The sequence below is a fragment of the Rana temporaria genome, chromosome 2, assembly GCF_905171775.1.
Source record: "Rana temporaria chromosome 2, aRanTem1.1, whole genome shotgun sequence".
NCBI classification, from domain to species: domain Eukaryota; kingdom Metazoa; phylum Chordata; class Amphibia; order Anura; family Ranidae; genus Rana; species Rana temporaria.
In genome coordinates this window covers 29,998,057-30,024,543 of record NC_053490.1, presented here as the reverse complement: position 1 = coordinate 30,024,543, position 26,487 = coordinate 29,998,057, and the positions used below count along the sequence as shown (strand labels likewise).

Below are 26,487 nucleotides of genomic sequence, written 5' to 3'. Positions count from 1 at the left end.
GAACGGCGCCAAATTCAAAAACGTAAACAAACACTATACACACAGTATACTGTAATCTTATAGATTACAGTACTGTATGTAAAAAAAACACACCCCCCTGTCCCTAGTGGTCTGCCCAGTGTCCTGCATGTCATTTTATATAATAAAAACCTTTTTTTCTCCCTGCAAACTGTAGATTGTCCATAGCAACCAAAAGTGTCCCTTTATGTCAAAAATAGTTTTAGATCAGCTAAAAAACAGCGATAATAAATTATAATCACTTGCAGAATTGTGCGATAGCGATTTGTGGGGAAATTCGTCATAAAAAAATAAAAGTAATGACAGCGACAATTCTGCAACTGAGCAAATTTCAGTGATTTTGATTTGATTACATTATCGAATAATTTTTATTATAATTATATTATTATTTGTTATAATTATTTATAATTATTTATTATATTATAATTTATAATTTTGTTTTTAAAAAAATGTAATACACGGGATGCCTATTAGAATCTTGTTTGGTCAGATTTAAGTGAGTTATTTCTAAAAATTACAGACCTACAATATAAAACGCCAAATTTCCTTGCAAATAATGGTACCGCTTTTAGCATGTTTTTTCTGAAAGAATCATACCGCCAGGGAGGTTAACATGGTGTAAAATTACTCCACCATGTTAAAGTATGACTGTCGTTCCCGCGTCGCTTTTGAATTTTTGTTTTCCCCGGAGTAAGTACGTTAGGCACGTCGCGATTCACAAACACGTCGGGCCGCCGTAAGTTCGCGCAAAGCACGTCCGGAAAATTGCAAACGGAGCATGCGCAGTACATTTGGCGCGGGAGCGCGCCTAATTTAAATGGTACCCGCCCCATTTGAATTGGGCGGGCTTGCGCCGAACGTGTTTACGATACACCGCCGCAAGTTTACAGGTAAGTGATTTGTGGATCTGGCACTTACACTGAAAACTTGCGGCGGTGTAACATAAACGGGTTATGTTACATGGCCGCAATTCTACGTGAATCTGGCCCAGTATAAATACTTAGCTTTCCGTGTTACCAAGCTCTGTTCTAACCCTGAGAACTCATTTCCCGAAACTGACACTAAGGCCTGGTTCACACCTATGCATTTTTTAGTGCATTTTCAGTTTTGCAGAAACATACTACAGTCCATTTAACATGGTTTCCTATGGATGAAGTTCACATCTGTGCATTTAATGGAAAGGGCCAAGGATTTTTTTTTTCTGGTTTTTGGTTCCATAGGCTTCAGTGGATCAAAAATGTGTATTAAAAAACACAAAATGTGCCTGGAATATGCAAACTGCAACCTGCATACTGTAGGTGTGAATCAGGTGTATCAATCTTCTTCCCTCACAGCTCTTACTGGTTCCTCCTGCTAACCTTCATGTCACTACAGTATACCGCAGTGATGTGGGGGCAGCAGGAGGAGGATCCATAGCGAGCTGTAGGGGACCCTGGAAATGAACAGGCAGTGGTGCAGGCATTGGAAAAGGTAAGTATTTTCACTCTACTTTTACATATTTTAAAATTGCAGGACACAGTACAATTTTAAGAGCATAGTTTAGGGCTGAAGTCCTGCGGGAACGCGTGGGAACGGCGTTCCTGCACTTTTTTCACAGCAGGAACGCAGTTCCCTTTGCAGGACTAGAGCAGCCGAGAGCAGCCGAGCCGCTCGAGCCAATCCTAAGGGTCGATGCCCAGCTCGAGTCACTGTCAGGGGCAGGCGAACCTTAGTAATCCTTTATGTTCCTGGCTGCTTCCTGTATATGGATTCATCGGGTAGTGTGCGGATATTCCGTCACTTCCTCGATGTCACAATGTCTCCTGGGAGCTTTTGTCATTATTCCCAGGAGACATTGCAGAGGTCTGCCGCGAGTTATCGTGGGATTTAGAAAGAACTTGCTTAAAGGAATACCCGCACACTACCCGATGAATCCATATACAGGAAGCGGCCAGTAACATAAAGGATTACTAAGGTACAGTGTATCGAAAAAAAAAAAAAACATGCGGTTTAGTAATTATGCATATGAGCGTATCATTTTTTTTTTTTTGGTGGGGGAGTGGATCTTGGGTGGGAGTTCCCACACTTTTTCCCCAGGACTTGACCCCTGGCATAGTTATTTGGTTACTTACTTGCTGTGGCTCCAGATTGGTTTTGATTTCCCCCTTCTCTTTGAGTTCGGCAAAAACCTCATAAAACGACTTTTCCTCGTAGTCCATGGTGATGGTCAGCACAGCATCATAGGCTGCCAGCAGATTGCTGTACTTGTCAAAAATAGGGTACGAGTTGTTTTTGTATGGAAGGCTGTAAAGTAAAGTGTCGTAGGGTACAAAGACATATCTTCCATCGGTCAGTCCCATTTCATGCGCTTTGATGAGAAAGATGGCTTGTTCTTCCCCTCCAATTAAGACAGAATGCATGCACATAATGATGACTAAAACATAAAAACAACATGCAAGGTTATCAATGATCTGTACAGAGGAAGGATCACGACTATGAGGACAAAAAGGATGGGTCGACAACACTAAAGATGAACTCAATGGCAAATAGGGCTACAATGTATACATGTGAAAAGTTTAACCTGCAAAAATATATTTTTCTATATACACCCCTTCAAGAAAATGCTGCCAGCCTGCATAGCCGGAATCAAGCTCGGGCACCTGTGCATACTGATCTGAAACTTCTGCTTCTCTGCTCATTGAATGCTCTTCCCTGGTAACCCTCTGGTAACCCTACAAGTTACTGACCTGGATTTTTCCTGCCTGCTGACTTGGCACTGCATGTCCCGCCTGTTGCTGACCTGGGCTTGTGTATTGACCAGGTCTCACCAGGTACTCCATCTTCTGCACACTTCAAATCATTTCACCACTGCACTCTCAAAGTTTCTGTGATACCAACATCATTCACCAGCGCTTGTGCCACTCTATTTTACCTACACTCCCTGTCTTCCAGGCCATCTTGGGCTCCCTATCCAAGTACAGCGCAACACCTCTTCAACGCTCCATAGACAAGGCTAGTCTCTTCGTTACAGTTCAGAAATCAAATGGTGTGACCTCTGTGACCTGGTCTGCTGATATTGCCGGAAGTGTTGTAAAGTCACCCTTGCCTAGGAGCTGTGTATAACCACTTCCATACCGGGCACTTACGCACCTTCCTGCCCAAGCCAATTTTCAGCTTTCAGCGCTGTCGCACTTTGAATGACAATTACGTGGTCATGCTACACTGTACCCAAATTTTTTTTTATAATTTTATTCCCACAAATAGAGCTTTCTTGTAGTATTTGATCACCTCTGCGATTTTTATTTTTTGCGCAACAACTAAAAAAAGACCGAAAATTTTGAAAAAAATAAAGGGCTAGATTCAGCATTGATTTACGCCAGCGTATCTATAGATACGCCGCGTAAATTCAAAGCTGCGCCGGCGCATCTTTTTTCTGTATTCAGAAAGCAAGATACGCCGACATTAGCCTAAGATCCGACTGGCGTAAGTCTCTTACACCGTCGTATCTTAGGGTGCATATTTACGCTGGCCGCTAGGTGGCGCTTTCGTAGTTTTCGGCGTAGAATATGCAAATGACCTAGATACACCGATTCACAAATTTACGTACGCCCGGCATTATTTTTTTACGTCGTTTACGTTAGGCTTTTTCGGCGTAAGGTTGCTCCTGCTATTATGAGGCGCACGCAATGTTAAGTATGGACGTCGTTCCCGTTTTGAATTTTAAATTTTTTACGTCGTTTGCGTAAGTCGTTCGCGAATAGGGCTGGACGTAATTTACGTTCACGTCGAAACCAATGACGTCCTTGCGGCGTACTTTGGAGCAATGCACACTGGGAAATTCCACGGACGGCGCATGCGCCGTTCGGGAAAAACGTCAATCACGTCGGGTCACCAAGAATTAACATAAAACACGCCCCCTCATCCTCATTTGAATTACGCGCGCTTACGCCGGCCCCATTTACGCTACGCGGTATGCGGTATGGTATGCGGTACTGATGGGCACTCATAGGCGGCTCTGATGGATATTCATGGGCGACACTTATGGGTGGCACTGATGGGTACTTATGGTTGGCACAGATGGGCACTGATAGGTGGGCACTGGGCATGGATGGGCACTGAGGGGTGGCACTGATAGACACTGAGGGGTGGCACTGATAGACACTGAGGGGTGGCACTGATGGACACTGAGGGGTGGCACTGATGGACACTGAGGGGTGGCACTGATGGACACTGAAGGGTGGCACTGAGGGTATTACTGGGCATCACTTGTTTATCCCAGTGCCCATTTTGCCAGCCAGTGCCCATTTGTGGGCAGTGATTGACATCTTTCTCATTTTTTTTTTTTACTGCCCCCTTCCCTAATGGTCCAGTGTGGGCTTCCGTGGTGGTCCAGTGTGGGCATCCGAGGGGGGGCTGCGTTGATAAACAATCAGCACGAACCCGTCTGTCAGACGCGAGTGAGGCCCCGTACACACGACCGAGTTTCTCAGCAGAATTCAGCCAGAAACTCGGTCGGGAGCTGAATTCCGCCGAGAAACCCGGCCGTGTGTACACTTTCGGCCGAGGAAGCCGACGAGGACCTCGGCGAGGAAATAGAGAACATGTTCTCTATTTCCTCGTTGTTCTATGGGAGAACTCGGCCCGCCGAGGTCCTCGGCGGCTCCAGGACTGAACACGCCGAGGAACTCGATGTGTTTGGCACGTCGAGTTCCTCGGCCGTGTGTACGTGGCCTCAGGAAGAGCCATCAACGGCTCTTCCTGTTTACATCGTGATCAGCCGTGATTGGACACGGCTGATCACGTGGTAAAGAGCCTCCGCCGGAGGCTGTTTACCGGGATCCGCATCACCGCATTACCGGCGCGCGCCGGCATGTAATCCTGCTGGACGTCAATAGACACAACCACTTCCCGGATGTCACTTGTCTATTGACCGGGCGGGAAGTGGATAAGGTGAATATATTTTGTATAATTTTTCCACCGGTGTTCTCATTTTTTGATCACATGTATAAAGCCTTGTGTTAATGAGTTTTGTTAAGTATAAACATTAGTCCACACCTGATTGGTGGTAGGGAAGAGCTGCAGGGATACCTGCTACCCTGCCTTAGGAGGATTGCCAGCCCATCCCCTATATACCCGGTAATGGGTTCCTGACAAGTCATAGACTATCATACAAATATCAGGGGGCACACTGAAGATATCCAAAAAATATATTAAAAATGCCATAAATCTATCCCCTATTTTGTAGACGCTATAACTTTTGCGCAAACCAATCAATAAACACTTATTGCAATTTTTTTTTAACAAAAATATGTAGAAGAATACGTATCGGCCTAAACTGTGGAAGAAATTCAGGTTTTTTTACATATTTTTTTGGGGACATTTATTATAGCAAAAGGTAAAAAATATATTTTTTTTTCAAAATTTACGTTTTTTTTGTTTATAGCGGAAAAAAAATTAACCACAGAGTTGATCAAATACCACCAAAAGAAAGCTCTATTTATGGGGAAAAAAAAGGATATCAATTTTGTTTGGGAACAATGTCGCACAACCGCGCAATTGTCAGCTAAAGCGGCGCAGTGACAAATCGCAAAAAATGCTCTGGTCAGGAAGGCGGTAAATCCTTCCGGGGCTGAAGTGGTTAAAAAAAAGGAAAAAAGCCTGAAAAAATTAAAATGCAGTCACCACATGTAAGGAGTAGGACTAGTAAGTTGAGATAAAAAACATGGCCCAGATTCACAGAGAGCGGGCGCACATTACGCCGCCGTAGTGCAAACCAATGTACGATACGCCAACGCAGCACAGAGAGGCAAGCATTGAATTCAGAAAGCCAGTGCTCCCAACGCTGCGCCAGCGTGGTGTGGGTTTCGAAGGCGTACGCCAGCGTAGGTGGAATTGGGCGTGAGCCATGCAAATGAGGCGTGACCCCATGCAAATGATGGGCCGAGCGCCAGACAGATACGTATCACGAACTGCGCATGCGCCGTGACGTGGACGCATCCCTCTGCGCATGCTCACAACCACGTCGGATCAACTGCCTAAACTACGCCGGATCACTGCCTACGGCGTGAACGTAACTTATGCCCAGCCAGACACACGTCCAACGTAAAATACGTAAAATACGCTGACTTGTGTTCCCTGGTGCAGACCTTTGCATGTCTGCTGCTGGGTTGCACCTCCTTTATGGGGCATAACTTTACGCCGGACGTATAACTTATGCGCACATCGCGTAACCTGTGTCTGGCGCACGTACGTTCGTGAATCGCTGTATTTTCCTGATTTGCGTATTTGAATGGCTGATCAATGGGAGTGCCACCATGCAGTCTAAATGTGCGCCCACCCTACACCGGCGTCAGCAAGTTACGTCGACAGGGTGAAGCCTAATTTTTGGCGCATCTCTGTTTGTGGGTCTTGCGCACAGATACGACGGCGCACATTTGCACTTACGTCGGCGTAACTTGATATACGTCGGCGTAAGTGCTTTGTGAATCTGGGCCCATTTTTTTACTTTAGATGTGCTTTATAATTTATTATTTATAAATTAATATAATTTTGAATAATTTTAAAAAGCTGAAGGGTATCAAAATAAAAATTGATAAGACACAAATTAACAATCTAAATCCAATTAACCACCTTACTGCATGTTTATCTTTGTATGGACTAGTAAACTATGAAATCCAAACATTAATAAATATGAAAAACATCTTTTTAGAGCTAACGCCTGGCTCAGAGCTGCAATACTTGTTTATTCTCTGTCAATCATTTTAACATGCAAGCTCATTTCAGATTTCTTGGTTTTGGGAATATTTATTATTTTCTTTTATTAATTTTTTTATATAAACCGCACAAGAGCACGACTGTCAAAGAATAAGAAATGTTGCCTTTTGCGGATTGGCAGAGAGGCGTAGGAGAGTAAAAGGAATGGCATTTTTAGCCAAAGGTTACAGTGAAGTCGTCAATCTTTTACTGGTGTCAAGTTTTTCAGCTTATCAGTTACAAAAGTTCATGGCATAAATTGTGCTTGCTCTCAATGAATTCCGTATCAGTTATACCATTAGCATAAATAGGGCTTAAGAATTTGACCAAGGCTCTGGTTGATATGCTTTGCATCCTAGACACCAGGGGTGAGCTTAGGTGGGAAAATGTCAGCACTTAAAATATTGTATAGAAAATATAATGCTGCAATGTAGGTAGGGCAGGCTATGTAGATGTGGCGCCCTCCCAGTTAGGCTGTAAATTTAGTTATTGGCTTCACGATAGTGAGTGGAGTGGTTGCTTCCAGTTAGACTGTTAGGTACATTTAGTTTGGCTCCAAAATAGTGAGTGGAGTGCTTGTTGATTACCCACTGGGCACTTTCAACACCTTCCTGCCCAGGTCAATTTTCAGCTTTCAGCGCTGTCGCAGTTTGAATGACAATTGCGTGGTCATGCAACGCTGTACCCAAATTAAAAAGGGCGGCAAAATGTTTTTCTTAGTTTCTGTAATAAAATAGGCTGCACTGATAGGCTTCACTAATGGGCATTCATAGACACTGATAAGCTGCACTGATGGGCGTTGATGAGGCAGCACTGATGGGCACTGATGAGGCAGCACTGATAGGCAGGGCCGTCTTTAAGGCAGGGCAAAGGGGGCATCTGCCCTGGGCCCTGTCATTGTTGTGGGGCCCAAAGCAGCTGCCTCATACTTGCCAACTATCCCAGTTTAAATTCCCTTGTCCCTTGAAGTTTTAGTCCTGTGCTGTGTCCTGATATCTCAGTGTGAAATGCTGCTACTAATGCTGCCCAGCTCTGCCCTATTTTTGTGTACAGATGACTCACCTCCAGACCCTGTGGCCCAGATTCAGAGAGCAATTGCGCCTGCGTAACCATAGTTACGCAGCACAATTGCTTACTTGCCCGGGCGTAACGATTATTTTGTATTCAGAGAGCTCGTTACGCCTACTGCAGCCTAATATATGCGTGGCATAAGGCTCTTATGCCCGCATATCTTAGGCTGCATTCTTGCGATGGCCGCTAGGGGGCGTTCCCGTAGTGGTCAGCGTATAGTATGCAAATTGCATACTAACGCCGATTCACAACGTTACGCGAGCCCTGCGTACGCAGTTTACGTCGTTTGCGTACAGCGTTTTTTTGCGTAAAGCTGCCCCTTCTATAGCAGGGGCAGCCAATGCTAAAGTATACCCGTCGTTCCCGCGTCGCGAAATTTGAAATTTACGTTGTTTGCGTAAGTGAATCGTGAATGGCGCTGGACACCATTCACGTTCACTTTGAAGCAAATGACGTCCTTGCGATGTCATTTACCGCAATGCACGTCGGGAAAGTTTCCCGACGGAGCATGCGCACTACGCTCGGCGCGTGAACGCGCCTAATTTAAATGATTCCCGCCCCCTACGGGATCATTTAAATTGCGCGCGCTTACACCGGGCATTTTGCCGGAGCGCCCTCGCAATTTACGGAGCTACTGCTCCGTGAATCGAGGGTAGCGCAGAAAATTTGCGGAGGCGCAGGGCAAAAACGGTGCCCTGCGCCTACGTAAAAAATGTGCATATCTTACTGAAGCTACCCCTGTATTTACATGTAAATAACCACCATTCATATGTAAATAACAGGATCATTCATATGTAAATAGTGGCAGGATTCATATGTAAATAGCTGAGCCCAGTGGCATTCACATGCCACTCTGCCATGAAGAGATGATGTGTTGTAACCTCTTGCAACCAATCAGTGAGCAGTATTACTGTACAGTAATCTCTGGCAACCAATCAACAAGAAGAAATCATGTGCTGTAACCTCTAGCAACTAATCAGTGAGCCATAATGTGTGCTGTAACCTCTAGCAACCAGTCAGTAAGTGGTAATGATATGCTGTAACCTCTGGCCACCAATCAAAATCATTGCCTAATCTAATACACTAAACTGATTTTAAGTCTAGCTGATATTTATTGTATGTCTCAGAGCAGCTGGAGAGGAAAATTGCATGGGTGGGGGGGGGGGGGGGCAAGAAAAGTTTTGCCCAGGGTCCAATCAACATTAAGGACAGCCCTGCTAGGGAGCACTGATGGGCACTGGCAATCAGCACTGATTGGCAGTACTGATTGGCAGCACTGGTGGGCACCAATTGGCAGAACTGGCGGTCACTGATTGGCAGTAATAGTGGGCACTGTTGGGGCTGCACTGATCACGGACACTGATGATCAGTGCCCTGATTATCAGTCTAGATGTCCCCTGTGTGGATTTGCCAGTTATCGGCTCTCCTCTCCTCATGCGCTGTTCTTTGTACCTTTAGCATAGGTGTACGCACATAGGGTGTAAGGTGTGCCTGGGCACACCCTAATCACCCTGTACTGTGCAGATTCCCCCTGCTGCCTGGCTGCAGAGAAAGGGACTGGGGAATCTCTGTCCTCAGTCCCTTTCTCTGTCTCAAAAGTTAGACATTAGGGGTCTATTTAGACCACTGATATTTCACCAAAGCCCCCCAACATGGCATATATATATATATATATATATATATATATATATATATATATATATATTTAAAAATAAAAAATAAATTGTAAAAAAAATAATAATAATAATACAAATAAAGACACTGACACCAATCTCTGCCCTGCTGACAAAGCCCTACTGACTTGCCCACAGCCATATACGGTATATTACACACGCATGTGTGTTTGAGCTTTGGTGTGCACACCCTAATGCCATAGGCTGCTCACACCTATGACCTTTAGTGGCATAGAAACTAATTAAAGACGAGCATAAGTTTAAAAAGAATCATCATAACACCTAGTAGGATGGTGATTACATTGAGATCCATTGATGGGATGGTAATATATATATATATATATATATATATATATAGAGAGAGAGAGAGAGAGAGAGAGAGAGAGAGAGAGAGAGAGTAAAACCTTGGATTGCGAGTAACTTGGTCTGCGAGCGTTTTGCAAGACTAGCAAATATATATTAGTTTTTTTTAATAGCTTGATATATTGATGGCACAACTATCAGCCCATCCCCACATGTCAAGGTCCTAGGAGTAGTCCTGGACTCTGAACTGTCCTTTAAGCCTCATGTTCAATCACTGTCCAAATCCTGCCGCCTCAACCTCCGCAACATCTCCAAAATACGCCCCTTTCTAACCAATGACGCCACAAAGCTCTTAATTCACTCCCTGGTCATCTCTCGCCTTGATTACTGCAATTCCCTTCTCATTGGCTTACCGCTGCATACTCTAACCCCCCTTCAATCCATCATGAATGCTGCAGCCAGACTTATCCACCTTACCAACCGCTCTGTCTCTGCTACTCCCCTCTGTCAATCCCTCCACTGGCTTCCGCTCACCCAACGAATTAAATTCAAAATACTAACTACGACCTACAAAGCCATCCACAATTCTGCCCCCTGCTACATCACTGACCTAGTCTCCAAATACCAACCTAATCGCTCTCTTCGTTCTTCTCAAGACCTCCTGCTCTCTAGCCCTCTCATCACCTCCTCCCATGCTCGTCTACAGGACTTTTCCAGAGCCTCTCCAAGCCTATGGAACTCCTTACCCCAAACTATCCGTCTATCTCCTTCTCTTTCAGCTTTTCGAGGATCCCTGAAAACCCTCCTCTTCAGAGAAGCCTATCCTACCCACACCTAACAACTGTATTTTAACTTTGCCCACCTGATCACCCCCCACATCTACTACCCTCTGTTCCACTTCACCCTCCCTTCTAGATTGTGAGCTCTAACGAGCAGGGCCCTCTGATCATTCCTGTATTAAATTGTATTGTAACTATAATGTCTTCCCTGATGTTGTAAAGCGCTACGTAAACTGTTGGCGCTATATAAATCCTGTATAATAATAATAATAATAATATATGAGTGAGGTCTTGCAATATGAGTAGCGTTGAGCAGCACCATCTAAGTGTACTGCAGTATGATCACAGTTTTAATGTAAAAAAAGTGGAATGACAATGATAAAAACAATATCAAGCTTTAAAGTGGGGGTTCACCCTACAAAAAAAATCTAACATTGCATGGAGCCGACCTATGAGACCGACAGTATGCTGTTGTTTTTTTTTTTTTTTCTTGCGTACATACCATTTTAGGGCTATTTTCACCCCCTACTTTCCCGCGGGAGTGGGCGTTCCTAATCACAGGCTGTGATTGACGTGCTTCCGACCGGCGCATACTGCGCATCACGAGTTGCCGAAAGAAGCCGAACGACGGTGCGCAGGCGCCGTATAGAGCCGCACCGATTTCGGCTTCTTTCCGCAACTCATTTTCACCCCCTACGGGGAAGCCGGGGGGTGAAAATAGCCCTAAAATGGTATGTACGCAAAAAAAAAAAACAACAGCATACTGTCGGTCTCATAGGTCGGCTCCATGCAATGTTAGAATTTTTTTTTAGGGTGAACCCCCGCTTTAAGGAGTCTGGAGCTGATCTGCATATAGCCGTTGGTGTATATGTGGCCAGAGGTCCACTGGTGGCTCCCATCGCTTTCTGGAGAACTCAGGGACACTCCCAGAAGGGTGGGGCAGGTGTAGCGTGCGTTCGGAGCACCCGGAAGTGATGTCAACAGTCCCCTAGTGCCTTTGAGTGTTTATGAGGTCTCCAGGAAGCGCTGGGAGCCACCAGCGCCCCCCAGGCCTCTGGCAACGTATACACCAGCGGCTTTACATAGATAAGCACCAGACTCTTTAATTGTTATGCCCCGTACACACCATCACTTTATGTGATGAAAAAAAACGAAATTTTCTGTGAAGTAAAAAATTACGTTTTTGAAACTTCAATTTTCAAAGACGAAGTTGCCTACACACCATCGTTTTTCTCACAATGTTCTAGCAAAGCGAGGTTACGTTCCACCACGTTTTTCCATTGAAGCTCGCTTCATAAGTAGCTTCTGGGCATGCGCGGGTGAAAAAACGTCGTTTTAAACGACGTTTTTTGCTACACACGGTCAATTTCTGTGAAGTAAAAGTTGACGTTTTGAAAAACGACACATAAAATTGAAGCATGCTTCAATTTTTTTTGGTCGTTTTTTAGAAGACATAAAACGACGTTTTCCCCCACACACGGTCAATTAAAGTGACGTTTTTAAAAACGTCATTTTTTTTCATCACATAAAGTGATGGTGTGTACGGGGCATTAGACATTGTGAGTGTCATTCCCCTTGTTTTACATTACAACTGTCATCATACTACAGTACAATTTGATGGCTCTGCTCTTTTTGTTCTTTGTGTCATCTGATTAGGACTTTTAAACAGAAACAACCCCAGCTGGAGTGCACCAATAACCTGTGTTTTTTGTGCCTCTAAGTGTAGTAATATGGTTACATTTAGAGTGCTTTCATACTCACAGCACCCGGGAATCGGGGGTAAAATGCCGCTATTTTTAGCAGCGATTTACCATAGTTTTTGCTGCGCTTTTCCGCCGCTAGCCAGGCGATTTTAACCCCGAAAAGGGTTAAAAGCGACTGCAAAGCGCAGCTTTGCCGGCAGGTTCGATGGCGCTGCCCATCGATTTCAATGGGCAGGGGCGCTTTAGGAGCGGTGAATACACGCGCTGCAAAGAAACTGCTGGCAGGACTTTTTCTGACGCCTTGCCAGCGCACCGCTACTGTGTAAAAAAGCCCTCTGTCCGAAGCTCCGTGACACGCGCCTGCAGGACCAGCGGACCCGATCGCCGCCGGTGTCCCGCGATCGGGTCACAGGAGCTAAAGAACAGGGAGTAGTGAGTGTAAACAAACCTTCCCCGTTCTTCTCTGTGGCTCGTCACTGATCGTCTGTTACCTGTCATAGGGAACGACAATCAGTGACGTCACACGTCCAGGCACGCCCCCCTACAGTTAGAAAAAACACATTAGGTCAAACTTAACCCTTTAGCGCCCCCTAGTGGTTAACCCCTTCACTTCCATTGTCATTTTCACAGTTATCAGTGCATTTTTATAGCACTTTTCGCTGTGAAAATGACAATGGTCCCAAAAATGTGTCAAAAGTGTCCAAAGTGTCCGCCATAATGTTGCAGTCACGGAAAAAACGGATCGCCGCCATTAGTAGTAAAAAAAAATTATTAATAAAAATGCAACAAAACGATCCCCTATTTAGTAAACGCTATAAATTTTGCGCAAACCAATCAATAAACGCTTATTGCGTTTTTTTTTTACCAAAATATGTAGAAGAATACATATCGGCCTAAACTGAGGGAAATTTTTTTTTTTATATATTTTTGGGGGATATTTATTACAGCAAAAAGTAAAAAATATTGAATTTTTTTCAAAATCTTCGCTGTATTTTTGTTTATAGCGCAAAAAATAAAAAACACAGAGGTGATCAAATACCACCAAAAAAAGCTCTGTTTGTGGGGAAAAAAGGACGCCAGTTTTGTTTGGGAGCCACGTTGCACGACCGCGCAATTGTCAGTTAAAGCGACGTGGTGCCTAATCGCAAAAAAGGGCCAGGTCCTTAACCTGCATATTGGTCCGGGTCTTAACTGGTTAATAAATGGTTGGGCAACTAATCATCTGAGTCTCTATTATTTCTTATGGGGAAATTTGCTTTGATATACGAGTGCTTTGGATTACAAGCACGTTTCCGGAACAAATTATGCTTGCAATCCAAGGTTTTAGGCCCTGTACACACGATCAGTCCAAACTGATGAAAACGGACTGAAGTTCAGTTTCATCGGTTAACCGATGAAGCTGACTGATGGTCTGATGTGCCTACACACCATCAGTTCAAAAACCGATCGGTGACGTTAAACACAACAACGTGCAGAGAAAAATGAAGTTCAATGCTTCCAAGCATGCGTCGACTTGTTTCTGAGCATGCCCGGGTTTGGAACCAATGCTTTTGCGTACTAACCATTGGTTTTGACCTATCGGTCAGGCGTCCATCGGTCCAATTTTAAAGCAAGTTCTCTGTTTTTGGACCGAAGGACAACAGACCGATGGGGCCTACACACGGTCGGTTTGGACAGATGAAACTGAACTTCAGTCCGTTTTCATCAGTTTGGACTGATCGTGTGTACGCGGCCTAACTGTATACAGTATATCAGTATATGGTGCATAGTTTTCTTACCTCTGAGATCATTTGTGTTCTTTATAGCTGTCAACGTATCTATAATACCTTGCTCTCCATTGCCCATATTTGTGACAATACCAATGGGAAGTCCTTGATTTCTTAGCGCACTAGCTACCTTCCTTCCAGTGTCCACCCAGATGTCTTCATTGGAAGACACCACCGCAACATGAGCCCATCTAAAATACTTCATAAAAAGATACAAAACTTTGGTTGGAGTTGGCATAGTCCTGGCAAATGTTGGAAAGCTGTCTTTCGTATCCAACTCGTGGTTTACGCAAGCCCAGGAAAAAATGGCCTTGTCCCAGTTTTTTCCTAAAAGCGATGCAGCATCACAGTATCCAGGGTTCTGCGGACCTATAAATGCAGAAGAAAATTTTTCAAAGTTTGGAAATTCCATTAACGCTTTGGAGGTTTCGCAGTTTTCCTCCAGAATTTTGTAATCCAGCGTGTGAGCCAGCTGTAGCGACGAGTCATTGTTGATTTTGGTCACTGCCAATCGAGCAGCCAATTCTGGCAAGGCCTTGGAGAAAAGGGTGTCGCACTTCCATGGACCAACCACACCCACTGTGAAGTTGACACTCTGCACACCCAAAGGTTTCATGAGTAATCCTATCAGAATAAAACAGAGGAGCACATGAAACGGGAACGTTCTTAAAGGTCTCCGGATTGGTAGATGATGGGAACCTTGGAGTCTTGATTTCTTCCACAAGAAGTCTCCAAGATGTGGACAACGATAAAACATTGTAGCTCGTTACGGCCACGTTAAAGTCCTTCACAGGCCATGAATCTACAGTATTACCTGTAAAAGATGAAAGAACCAAATAAATAATACATAAAACATGAGATAAATAGAATAAAATATTTTCTTTATAAAGTGGAACCAAGCTCACGTAATGTTTCACAGGGCAAAAACCATGGTACCACGTTGTACTCTCCATGCTCTACAAACTCACTGTGATAATTTATGTTCCAAGGATCGTTTCTTCAAATACTTTCATGGTATTCCGTACTTTTCCCTATATGATACTTTCTAAAGCAATACAAGTCAGTTACCAAAGCAATCTGATGTATAGCTTTTAGGTGAAAAATGATCAAATGAATACTGGAAATGTTTAACTGGTTCAGCAATCACACCTGTATATTTCTTATAGACCAGAGCAATTTTTACATATCTGCTATGGGCCTATTGATTCAGCAGTAACTTTGTCACACCTTAACCACTTAAGACCCGGACCTTTAGGCAGCTAAAGGACCCGGCCAGTTTTTGCAATTCGGCACTGCGTCGCTTTAACTGACAATTGCGACGTGGCTCCCAAACAAAATTGGCGTCCTTTTTTCCCCCCACAAATAGAGCTTTATTTTGGTGGTATTTGATCACCTCTGCGGTTTTAATTTTTTGCGCTATAAACAAAAATAGAGCGACAATTTAGAAAAAAAATGCAATATTTTTTACTTTTTTCTATAATAAATATCCCCCAAAAATATATAAAACATAATTTTTTTTCCCCAGTTTAGGCCGATACGTATTCTTCTACCTATTTTTGGTAAAAAAAATCGCAATAAGCGTTTATCGATTGGTTTGCGCAAAATTTATAGCGTTTACAAAAAAGGGGATAGTTTTATTGCATTTTTATAAAAAAAAAAATGTTTTACTACTAATGGCGGCGATCAGCGATTTTTTTCCTGACGGCGACATTATGGCGGACACTTCGGACAATTTTGACACATTTTTGGGACCATTGTCATTTTCACAGCAAAAAATGCATTAAAAATGCATTGCTTACTGTGAAAATGACAATTGCAGTTTGGGAGTTAACCACAAGGGGGCGCTGAAGGGGTTATGTGTGACCTCATTTGGGTTTCTAACTGTAGGGGGGTGTGGCTGTAGGTGTGACGTCATCCATTGTGGTTCCCTATAAAAGGGAACACACGATCGATGACGGCGCCACAGTGAAGAACGGGAAAGCTGTGTTTACACACACCTCTCCCCGTTCTTCAGCTCCGGGGACCGATCGCGGGACTTCAGCGGCGTGCGCGACCCCACGGCTGGGCTAAAAGAGCCACATACATGTACGTGGATGTGCCCAGCCGTGCCATTCTGCCGACGTATATCGGCGTGAATGGGTCCTTAAAGGAACACTAAAGGTTTGTTTTTTATTAGATCAATTGATTGCTGTAAGCTAGAGCATTTAAATATCACTTACCTCGTTTTTCCTTTTGACCTCCAAAATACAGTAATCCAGGTTTGAAAATGCCATTTCCTGTCTCTCCTCTTCTTGCTTTCCACCAGCATCTGAGCCGTTTTGCATGGTGGAAAGCAGAATGTGCTCACCCCCTCCCTATGACTACAGCCCTGCATGAAGATACTCTCTTATCCCTCACAGGCATGGATGCTAAGCCTAATAGGAACTGTAGTTCCCATTAGGCCGTGATGTAGCAAGAATGAATGCGCACCGCAAACCAGGAAGTCAGTGAGAATAACGATTCAGGAGTGACGGAGGTGAATAAAACAGCTCCATTTCAACAGGTATCAAACTAGTTATAATGCAAAACATTACTTTTTACTTTATCAGCTACTGTCAGACTTTAATTTAAGAGGAAAATATTTTTGTCTTTACAACCCCTTTAAGTGGTTAAAGTGGCACTAAAACCTTAATAAATTGCAGTTCGCCAATTCAATTCTAATGTCGCGTACACACAGTCCGAATTTCCGATGGAAAAAGTCAGATGGAATTTTTTCATCGGATATTCTGACCGTGTGTATGCCCCATCAGACTTTTCCCGTCGGAAATTCCGACAGGCTAAGGCTGGGTTCACACTACGGTTTTCCCGTCCGTCAGCCGCATACGATTTATATGAAAAACCGTATGCGGCTGAAACGGACGGGAACGTATGGAACCGCACACATGTGCGTTTTCCATTGACATTAATGTCAAAGGAAAACGTATGCGTTTGCCATACTGTTTTAAAAACGACCGCAAAACCGTGGTTGAACACGGTTTTGCGGACGTTTAAAAAACGTTTTGCCAGCAAATCGTACGCACCCGGATGCATCTGAGTGCATACGATTTGCAATGCATTCTCTATCTATACGTTTTCCCGTCCGGGCCCGTACGTTTTCAATACTGAAATCGTATGCGGCTGACGGACGGGAAAACCGTAGTGTGAACCCAGCCTTAGAAAGAGAACATGTTCTCTTTTTTTCTGACGGAAAAAAATTCTATCGGAAATTCCGTTCGTCTGTATGGAATTCCGACTGAGAAAAAAGCACGCTCGGAAACAATTCGACGCATGCTGGGAAGCATTTTTCTAGGCTCGTCGTAGTGTTGTACGTCACCACGTTTTTGACAGTGGGAATTTGGTGTGTCTAATGACTCATTGGTTGTTAAAGTGGAGTTCCACCCTATTTTTCAACTCCTCTTCATCCCCTGCTGCCCAGTCCCCTTAAATGAATTTGGCGTATATATATATATATATATATATATATATATATATATATATTTTTAAAACTCACAGTTTTATTAGGTTTTTTAGATCTCCTCCCGCCACGACGGAGCCCTGAACTCGTCCTCCCCCCTCCTCAATGCCTCCTGGGAGATGTTTGGCATGAATCCCAGAAGGCAGCCGATTTCCCTAAGCAACGCTCTCCCGTTTTTCTCATTGGCCAGTAGGCATGTGCAAAAGGGAAAATTTAGTTTTGTTTCGTTTCGTTTTAATTCGTTATTTAATTAATTTCGTTAAGTTAGGTTCGTTACATGTGTTAAATTCGTTTTCGGAACTCGTTCGTTTTCGACCGAATTTCGAAAAATCCGGTCGAATTCGAAAGTATTGACTGGATTCGACAACAAATAGTCTCTTTTCGAATATAATTTCGAAATTCGATTGGAATTCGAAAAAAAAAAAAAAAAAAAAAAAAATTCGAATTCCAAATCGAAAACCCGCGGACGAAATTCGATCGGAATTAAAAAAAAAATATATATATTTTTTTTTTCGAATTCCAAATCGAAAATCCGCGGACGAAATTAAATATTCGAATTCCGATCGAATTTCGTCCACGGGTTTTCGATTCGGAATCGAAAATGTTTGTTCGGATTCGGTAAATTCATTAATATTGCAATTCGTGAATTCGTATGCATCCGAATGTCCGAATAATGAAAAATTTGTCCGAATTTCGATTCGGAACGAAACGAAATGCACATGCCTATTGGCCAGTCATTCCTAGAGGGGCGGCTCATGTCCTGTCCTCCCTGTTACCATGGAGCCAGACGCTAGTGAGTGAAGCTCCACTAGCCACTTCACAGTAGCACACGCAACCCCTCAGTATTTGTCTAAAAGTCCCGCGATTTGCGGCACCCCCCCACCCCCCCTTCTTTTAATGTCACTCAATCGCAGCACTAACGTCCCCCCCTCCCCCTTCTCTGTATTTTTTTTAAAAGTCCCGCGATTCGCTGCACTAACGCCTCCTCCTTCTCAGATCTTAGTATTTTTTTAAAAGTCCCACGATCGCGGCACCCAAAACCCCGCCCCCCCCCCCGGTTCTCTGATTTTTTTGTAATGTCCCGCGATTAGTAATTTTTTTATGTCCTGTGATCGGCGGCAGCCGCCAACACCCCACCCCCCTCTCATAATTTTTTTAATGTCCAGCGATCGGCGGCACACTCCGCCTCCCCCCCACGCTTCTCAATACTTTTATGTGCGGCGATCGGCGGCAGACACCCCCCCGCTTCTCAGTATTTTTTATGTCCGCCGATCGGCGGGCGGCAGACTAATCTACCCTCAACCCCCCTCTTGTTAGTATCTTTTTATGTTCGGCGATGGCAGTGTATGTTGGGCGATTGTCCCCCGCTTCTCAGTGTTTTCTCTGATGGCTGATCGGCAGCCCCCCTTCTCAGTGTCTTCTATGATGGGCGATCAGCGGCAAACACCCCCCTCCCCCCCTTCTCAGTGTCTTCTATGATGGTTGATCGGCGGTTCCCCCCCAGCTTTTCTTGGCAGCACCCCCCCTCTCCGTGTCTTCTATGATGGGCGATCGGCAGAACCCCCCCCGCTTCTCAGTGTTTATGTCCGATGGCAGTGTATGTTGGGCGATCGGCGGCACCCATCATGTCTATTGTCTATTAAGTTTGGCGAACGGCTTCTCAAGTTATAGTGTGCGATGGCAGTATATGTTGGGCGATCGGCGCCCCCCCCCCCCGCTTCTCAAGTTATAGTGTGCGATGGCAGTATATGTTGGGCGATCGGCGCCCCCCCCCCCCGCTTCTCAAGTTATAGTGTGCGATGGCAGTGTATGTTGGGCGATCTGCACCCACCCGCTTCTCAAGTTATAGTGTGCGCTGTCAGTGTCATTTATATTCGGCGATCGGCAATGTCAATGAATGTAATTTACTTTCAGCGATCGGCAGGATGAAGTTTTATAAGTTGTCATTGCAATGTCATTGTCATATATATGCGATCAACGGCACCCCCCTCCCCCCCGCTTGTGAACCTTTTAATGCGCAATGTCATTGATTGTCATTTACTTTCAGCGATCGGCGGCAGATGTCATTGTTTTTTATTATCAACTTTTATTGTCATTTACTTTCAGCGATCGGCAATCCCTATCCCCTCCACATATCAACTTTTAATGGGTTATTTCAGGAAAGGTTTGCATAAGGGGCGGCAACTTTGTCTGACACTCCCGTTGCTATGGAAACTTGACTAAAACATATTACATTGTTTGTGCAGCACTGAGCATGTGCGAGATCTGCAAGGCTGAAATCCAGGAAGTCATACAGTCTGGCTTCATGATGCCCACACTTAAGATGTCCCCAGTCAATTTCTATTTTATAAAGTGTCTAAATGCTGTAACAACCTAACAAAACGGACCTTAGTTTACAGACTAACTTTACTAGAATACATTAAGCTTGTGTATTACAGGGGGATTTATATTTAAAAAGTGAAATTGTGGCCGGAACTCGGCTTTAAGCTTGTGTATTACAGGGGTATTTATATTTAAAAAGTGAAATTGTGGGTGGAACTCCACTTTAAGGACGCAGTTGCCGTTATCCCGGCCCATCTCCATAACAACCGGCTTATACTGCACCCTGTTTAAACAAAGCTTTGCCCTGTGAAAAAAAAAAAACACCCTCCAAACACCCTGCATATTCGGTTGTGGGATGAACGGGGCGAGCAGCTAACTCATGCTCGGGCCGAATCGTTCGCCCAACACTATTTCCCTTTGCTACTGCCACAGAGCCCACACAGGCAGTCCCTGAGTTATGAACATATGAGTACTTACGAACGGAGGGAGAAACAGGAAGTGAGAGGAAATCTCCCCCCAAGGAAAGGAAATCCACTCCTGTGAGGCCCTGTACACACGACCGAGTTTCTCGGCAGAATTCAGCCAGAAACTCAATCGGAGCTGGATTCTGCCGAGAAACTCGGTCGTGTGTACACTTTTCAGCGAGGAAGCCGACGAGGAACTCGTCGGGCCGAAAAGAGAACATGTTCTCTATTTCCTCATTGTTCAATGAGGAAAGTCGGCCCGCCGAGATCCTCGGCGGCTTCCACTCTGAACTCGCCGAGGAACTCGATGTGTTTGGCACGTCGAGTTCCTCGGACGTGTGTACGGGGCCTAAGAGTTATCGTGGGTAAAAAGGTGTCTGCACTGAAGCTTTATCACCAAGCCTTGTTTCCACGACAACCCAGCATTTTCAAAATCCAATTGTCACAGGGACAGAAAGTGAGGTGAAATCTTCTGAACAGGGGCACAGACAGCAAAACAAACAGGGGTGTTAACCCTTCCTTATGCTATCCAAACACGTAAAGCTTATTTTTTTGGCTGGAGTTACACTTAAAAAATTGACCTGTTCCAACCAACATACAAACCCTCAGACCCAGACTTGTTCATAACCCAGGGACTGTCTGTACAGGGATCAAAATGTGTCTGGTCCCTGCTGAAATGGCAACATCTATATGCATCTATGGGCACCTTTCACATTGAGGAGTTTTTCAGGCGGTACAGCGCTAAAAATAGCGCTGCTATCCCGCCTGAAAAACTCCTTCACTGCAGACTCAATGTGAAAGCCGGAGGGCTTTCACACTGAGGCGATGCGCTGGCGGGAGACAAAGAAAACCCCTGTCAGCAGCATCTTTGGAGCGGTGAGAGGAGCGGCATGTATACTGCTCCTTCACCACTCCCTCCCATTGAAAACAATGGAAACCGCGGCAATACCGCCCGCAATGCACCTCTATAGAGGCGCATTGCGGGCGGTATTAACCCTTTATCGGCCGCTAGCGGGGGTTAATACCGCACCGCTAGCAGCTGATTCCCGCGGCAATCCCGGGGGTATAGCGCCGCTATTTTTAAAATAGCAGTTAAAGGCGTGGAACAAACCTCTTACCACTGACAGGGGCTGTTTACAAAAAAACAAAAACCTGAAGAGCTTGCTGTACTTACTATGCAGTGTTAATACAGCAAATAATAGCGATCTCCCCACAGAACACACCGGTCAGTGCTCGCAGCCATTGGCCGCCAGCGATGAACTGATGCCAATCAGATGCTGGTTATCCAGCATGCCTGCTCGACCAAAGTCTGCCTCTGTCGGTCAGTTTGGTGTACACACAGACGGGCGGTTTCTGTTGAAACAGCTGGTACCAGCCGATATTACTGGCAGGATCACCAGGTGAAATACATGAAAAAAAGAGTTTGGGTTTAATGCCGCTTTAACCACTTCCCGACCAGCCGCCGTCTTTATACGGCGGCAGGTCGGTTCATTCCCGTGAATCGCTATAGCTGTTTGGCGGTCCCTTTAACAATTACATCAGGCACGCGAGCCGCGGTGGGGGACCTGATGGGTGTGGCCAGGGCCGTTTGAAGGAATTTGGGGACCCCAAGCAAAATGGACATGGAGGCCCCCCCACGCACGCACGCAAAGCCTACAGGAGCCACAGCATAGCGATACAGTTTAAGTTCACCCACACTTTATATAAATAAAAAAATATACAGTGCAAATACTGCAGCAGAGCCCCCCCCCCCCCCCACAGCAGGTGTCCCCAGCAGAGTCACCCCACATCAGGTGGTGTCCTTATCAGAGTCACCCCACAGCAGGTGTCCCCATTAGAGCCCCCCCACAGCAGGTGTCCCCATCAGAGCCCCCCCACAGCAGTTGTCTCAAGATCATTAGAGCTGTACCTGTCCGATAAGTCCCTGGGAGCAGAAGCATGTTGCGGGGGGGTGGGGAATACGTGACATTTTCAGTTGCTAGGAAGGCGGGACTCGGGGGGGAATTCTGGGAGTGCAGGAGATGATTGGCAGCAGCTCTGGTCAACCAGAAGGCTCTCATCAGCCGCCTATGTCGGTGAGAGGAGCCGACACACACAGAGGGGGCGGGGGGCAGACAGGGGACTGCTACAGTACGGCACGGCCGTTCCACGCGCACCAGGCTGGCGGATTAGTGGATACAGTGCAGCAAGGCAAGGGCCCTGATTGGTGGCCCCAAGCAGTTGCTTGTTTTGCCTGTCTTGTTCCGACGGGCCTGGGTGTGGCTGGTGGCCGCGATGTCCGCTGACAACCTGAGATCGCTCCACAGGGAGCCAGAACGGGGATCTGTCAATATAAGCAAACAGATCGCTGTTCTGACAGAGGAGTTCAGAGTAATCGTCTGTTCCTAGTGATCAGGAACAGAAAACTCTCTTTACTCCCAGCCAGTCCGATCTGTCCGCCGCAATGTCGCAGTTCTGCTAAAAATCGCTGATCACCTCCATTACTAGTAAAAAAAAATGCCATAAATCTATTCCCTATTTTGTAGGAGGTAAGTATAAACAAACCTTGATGCCGCGTACACACGGTCGTTTTTTGTGATGAAAAAAAACGACATTTTTAAAAACTTCATTTAAAATGACCGTGTGGGGAAAACGTTGTTTTATGTCTTCTGAAAAACGACAAAAAAAAAATTCGAACATGCTTCAATTTTTTGTGTCGTTTTTCAAAACGTCGTTTTTTGTGTCATAAAAAATGACCGTGTGTAGGCTAAAACAACGTTTAAAACAACATTTTTAAACCCGCGCATGCTCAGAAGCAAGTTATGACGCGAGCTTGAATGGAACAGAGTGCCGCCGTACGTGCTGAACGTAACCGCGCTTTGCTAGAGCATTTTGAAAAAACTATGGTGTGTAGGCAACCACGTCGTTTTTTTTTCATGAGAAAAAATTACGTTTTTTTATCACAAAAAACGACCGTGTGTACGCGGAATTACAATCACTTTGAATCCTTCTATGCTTTAGGCTGGGTTCACACCTATGCGAATTGGATGTGGTTTCCCCACATCCAATTCGCACAGCATGAGATTGTGACCGGCGCTCTATGGAGCCGGTTCACACATCTCCGCTGCGGCTCCTGTGCGAATTGCACAGGAGTCCTGTGCATCTTTTGGTTTGTTTCGGGTCCGAATTCAGCCCAAAAGTCTGGCTGAAATCAGACCTGAAAATGTGAATGGAAATGCACCGGACTCCTGCTGTGAGCTGGAGTGTGCTGTGGTGTGAACCTAGCCTTATGCCGCATACACACTATCACTTTATGTGATGAAAAAAAATTTTCTGTGAAGTAAAAAACAACGTTTTTGAAACTTCAATTTTCAAAGACGAAGTTGCCTACACACCATCGTTTTTCTCACAATGTTCTAGCAAAGCGAGGTTACGTTCCACCACGTTTTTCCATTGAAGCTCGCTTCATAAGTAGCTTCTGGGCATGCGCGGATGAAAAAACGTTGTTTTAAACGACGTTTTTGCTACACACGGTCAATTTCTGTGAAGTAAAAGTTGACGTTTTGAAAAACGACACATAAAATTGAAGCATGCTTCAATTTTTTTTGGTCGTTTTTTAGAAGACATAAAACGACGTTTTCCCCCACACACGGTCAATTAAAGTGACGTTTTTAAAAACGTCATTTTTTTTCATCACATAAAACGACTGTGTGTACGCGGCATAATAGCCAAGGAAGCTGCTTCTGTTTGTTGTGCAACTGCCATGGTGATCAGATATCACACCAGCCATTTGACGGTTGATAGAATGTAACAATGTTAAATTGATGGGTTTAAGCCCCGTACACACAGTCGGAATTCCCGGCAGAAAAAGTCAGATGGGAGCTTTTGGTCGGGAATTCCGACAAAAATAGATTGAGAGCTGGTTCTCAATTTTCCTGTTGGAATTTCCTACAGACTTCACGTTGGAATCCCGATCGTGTGTACGGGGCATTAGTTCTGCTTTATGATTTACTGCTGTTCAAATGGCTCTGGGCTTCAACAAAATGGCAGCCTCCAGCAAAAAGAAACAGGAGCAATGCTGGAGGCAATTTACAGCACACACTAATTTTGGTAGCAGAATTATTAATGTGGAATGTATGTACTTTCCTAAAGAACATTGGCCCGGATTCACGTGGCACTTACGCCGACGTATCTCGAGATACGCCGCGTAAGTGCACATATGCGCCGTCGTATCTATGCGCCTGATTCTGAAAGCAAGATAGGCCTGAAAATAGGCTTCATCCGACCGACGTAAGTTTCCTACGCCGTCGTATCGTGGGTGCATATTTACGCTAGCCGCAAGGGGCGCTCCCATTGATTTACGATTCTAATATGCAAATGTGTGAGATACGCCGATTCACGAACGTACTTGCGCCCGGCGCATTAATATACGCGATTTACTTAAGTCGTACGTCTGGCGTAAAGTTACGACTCATAAAGCAGGTGTAAGTCAGCAGCATCAATGCAAATGGCTGCACCAGGGAACACAGCCATCGTTTTTTACGTTGTTTACGTAGTACGTGAATAGGGCTGGGCGTAGGTTACGTTCACGCTGTAGGCAGTGATTCGACGTATTTTAGACGTTCGTTCCGACGTGATATATATATATATATAAAAAGAAATACAAATAAAAAAAAAATAATGTAAAAAAAAGTAAACATTTTTTATAAAAAAGGGGGTTGCCATGCGGGGCCCCGGGGACCTCTGGGCCCTTTAATAATAATAATGAAAAAAAAATTATATATATATATATATATATATATATATATATATAAAAAAAAATATATATATATATATATACATATATATATATATATATATATATATATATATATATATATAAAAAGGGGGGTTGCCATCTGGGGCCCTGTGGGCCTCCGGGCCCCTGGGAACCTCCGGACCCCTAAAAAAAATTCAATCATATAATGTGCCTGCAGTTTAATTTTGTTTTTAAACTAGTTTCATGTTTCTATGAAGTACAGAGACACACAGAACAAAAACAAACAAACACAGGGCAGTGTTTGTTTTTAAAATGAATCTGATTGGTTCTGAGGAGTTTTAGACACACAGTAATCACACCTCCTTGATCAGGGACCACAGTGAAAAGCTAGCATGAGTTTTTTCATAAGGAGCCAGACAAGCGGGAAGTGTGGAGATCAGAGAAGGATTACAGCTACTTCAAAGCAAAAACAAACAATGAGGACATGAAACCAGTACTGCAGTAAGGTAAAGGAAGCTATTTAGCTAAAAAAAAAAAATTCCTTTAGTGACCCTTTTAAGATAGACAAAAGAGTGCATAAGTAATTCTTAAAGTGGCTGTAAACCCATTACAACCACTTTAACATACAGGTAAGCCTAGATTAAGGCTTACCTGTACAGGGAGTGCAGAATTATTAGGCAAATGAGTATTTTGACCACATCATCCTCTTTATGCATGTTGTCTTACTCCAAGCTGTATAGGCTCGAAAGCCTACTACCAATTAAGCATATTAGGTGATGTGCATCTCTGTAATGAGAAGGTGTGTGGTCTAATGACATCAACACCCTATATCAGGTGTGCATAATTATTAGGCAACTTCCTTTCCTTTGGCAAAATGGGTCAAAAGAAGGACTTGACAGGCTCAGAAAAGTCAAAAATAGTGAGATATCTTGCAGAGGGATGCAGCACTCTTAAAATAGCAAAGCTTCTGAAGCGTGATCATCGAACAATCAAGCGTTTCATTCAAAATAGTCAACAGGGTCGCAAGAAGCGTGTGGAAAAACCAAGGCGCAAAATAACTGCCCATGAACTGAGAAAAGTCAAGCGTGCAGCTGCCAAGATGCCACTTGCCACCAGTTTGGCCATATTTCAGAGCTGCAACATCACTGGAGTGCCCAAAAGCACAAGGTGTGCAATACTCAGAGACATGGCCAAGGTAAGAAAGGCTGAAAGACGACCACCACTGAACAAGACACACAAGCTGAAACGTCAAGACTGGGCCAAGAAATATCTCAAGAATGATTTTTCTAAGGTTTTATGGACTGATGAAATGAGAGTGAGTCTTGATGGGCCAGATGGATGGGCCCGTGGCTGGATTGGTAAAGGGCAGAGAGCTCCAGTCCGACTCAGACGCCAGCAAGGTGGTGGTGGAGTACTGGTTTGGGC

At 44.6% G+C, this 26,487-nt stretch overlaps 1 protein-coding gene across 2 annotated transcripts in view; it reads right to left on the bottom strand.

Moving 5' to 3' along the window:
- LOC120928919 (retinal guanylyl cyclase 2-like) overlaps window positions 1–26,487 on the bottom strand; it is a 193,641-nt gene that overhangs the window by 109,068 nt on the left and 58,086 nt on the right. For both annotated transcript variants that reach the window (XM_040339999.1, XM_040339998.1), the window contains exons 2-3: window positions 14,058–14,859; window positions 2,130–2,431 (exon numbers count right to left, since the gene is read on the bottom strand). In XM_040339999.1, the coding sequence (XP_040195933.1) occupies window positions 2,130–2,431; window positions 14,058–14,802 (1,047 nt within the window). In that variant the 5' untranslated portion in view covers window positions 14,803–14,859. The remainder of the gene's footprint in view (window positions 1–2,129; window positions 2,432–14,057; window positions 14,860–26,487) is intronic.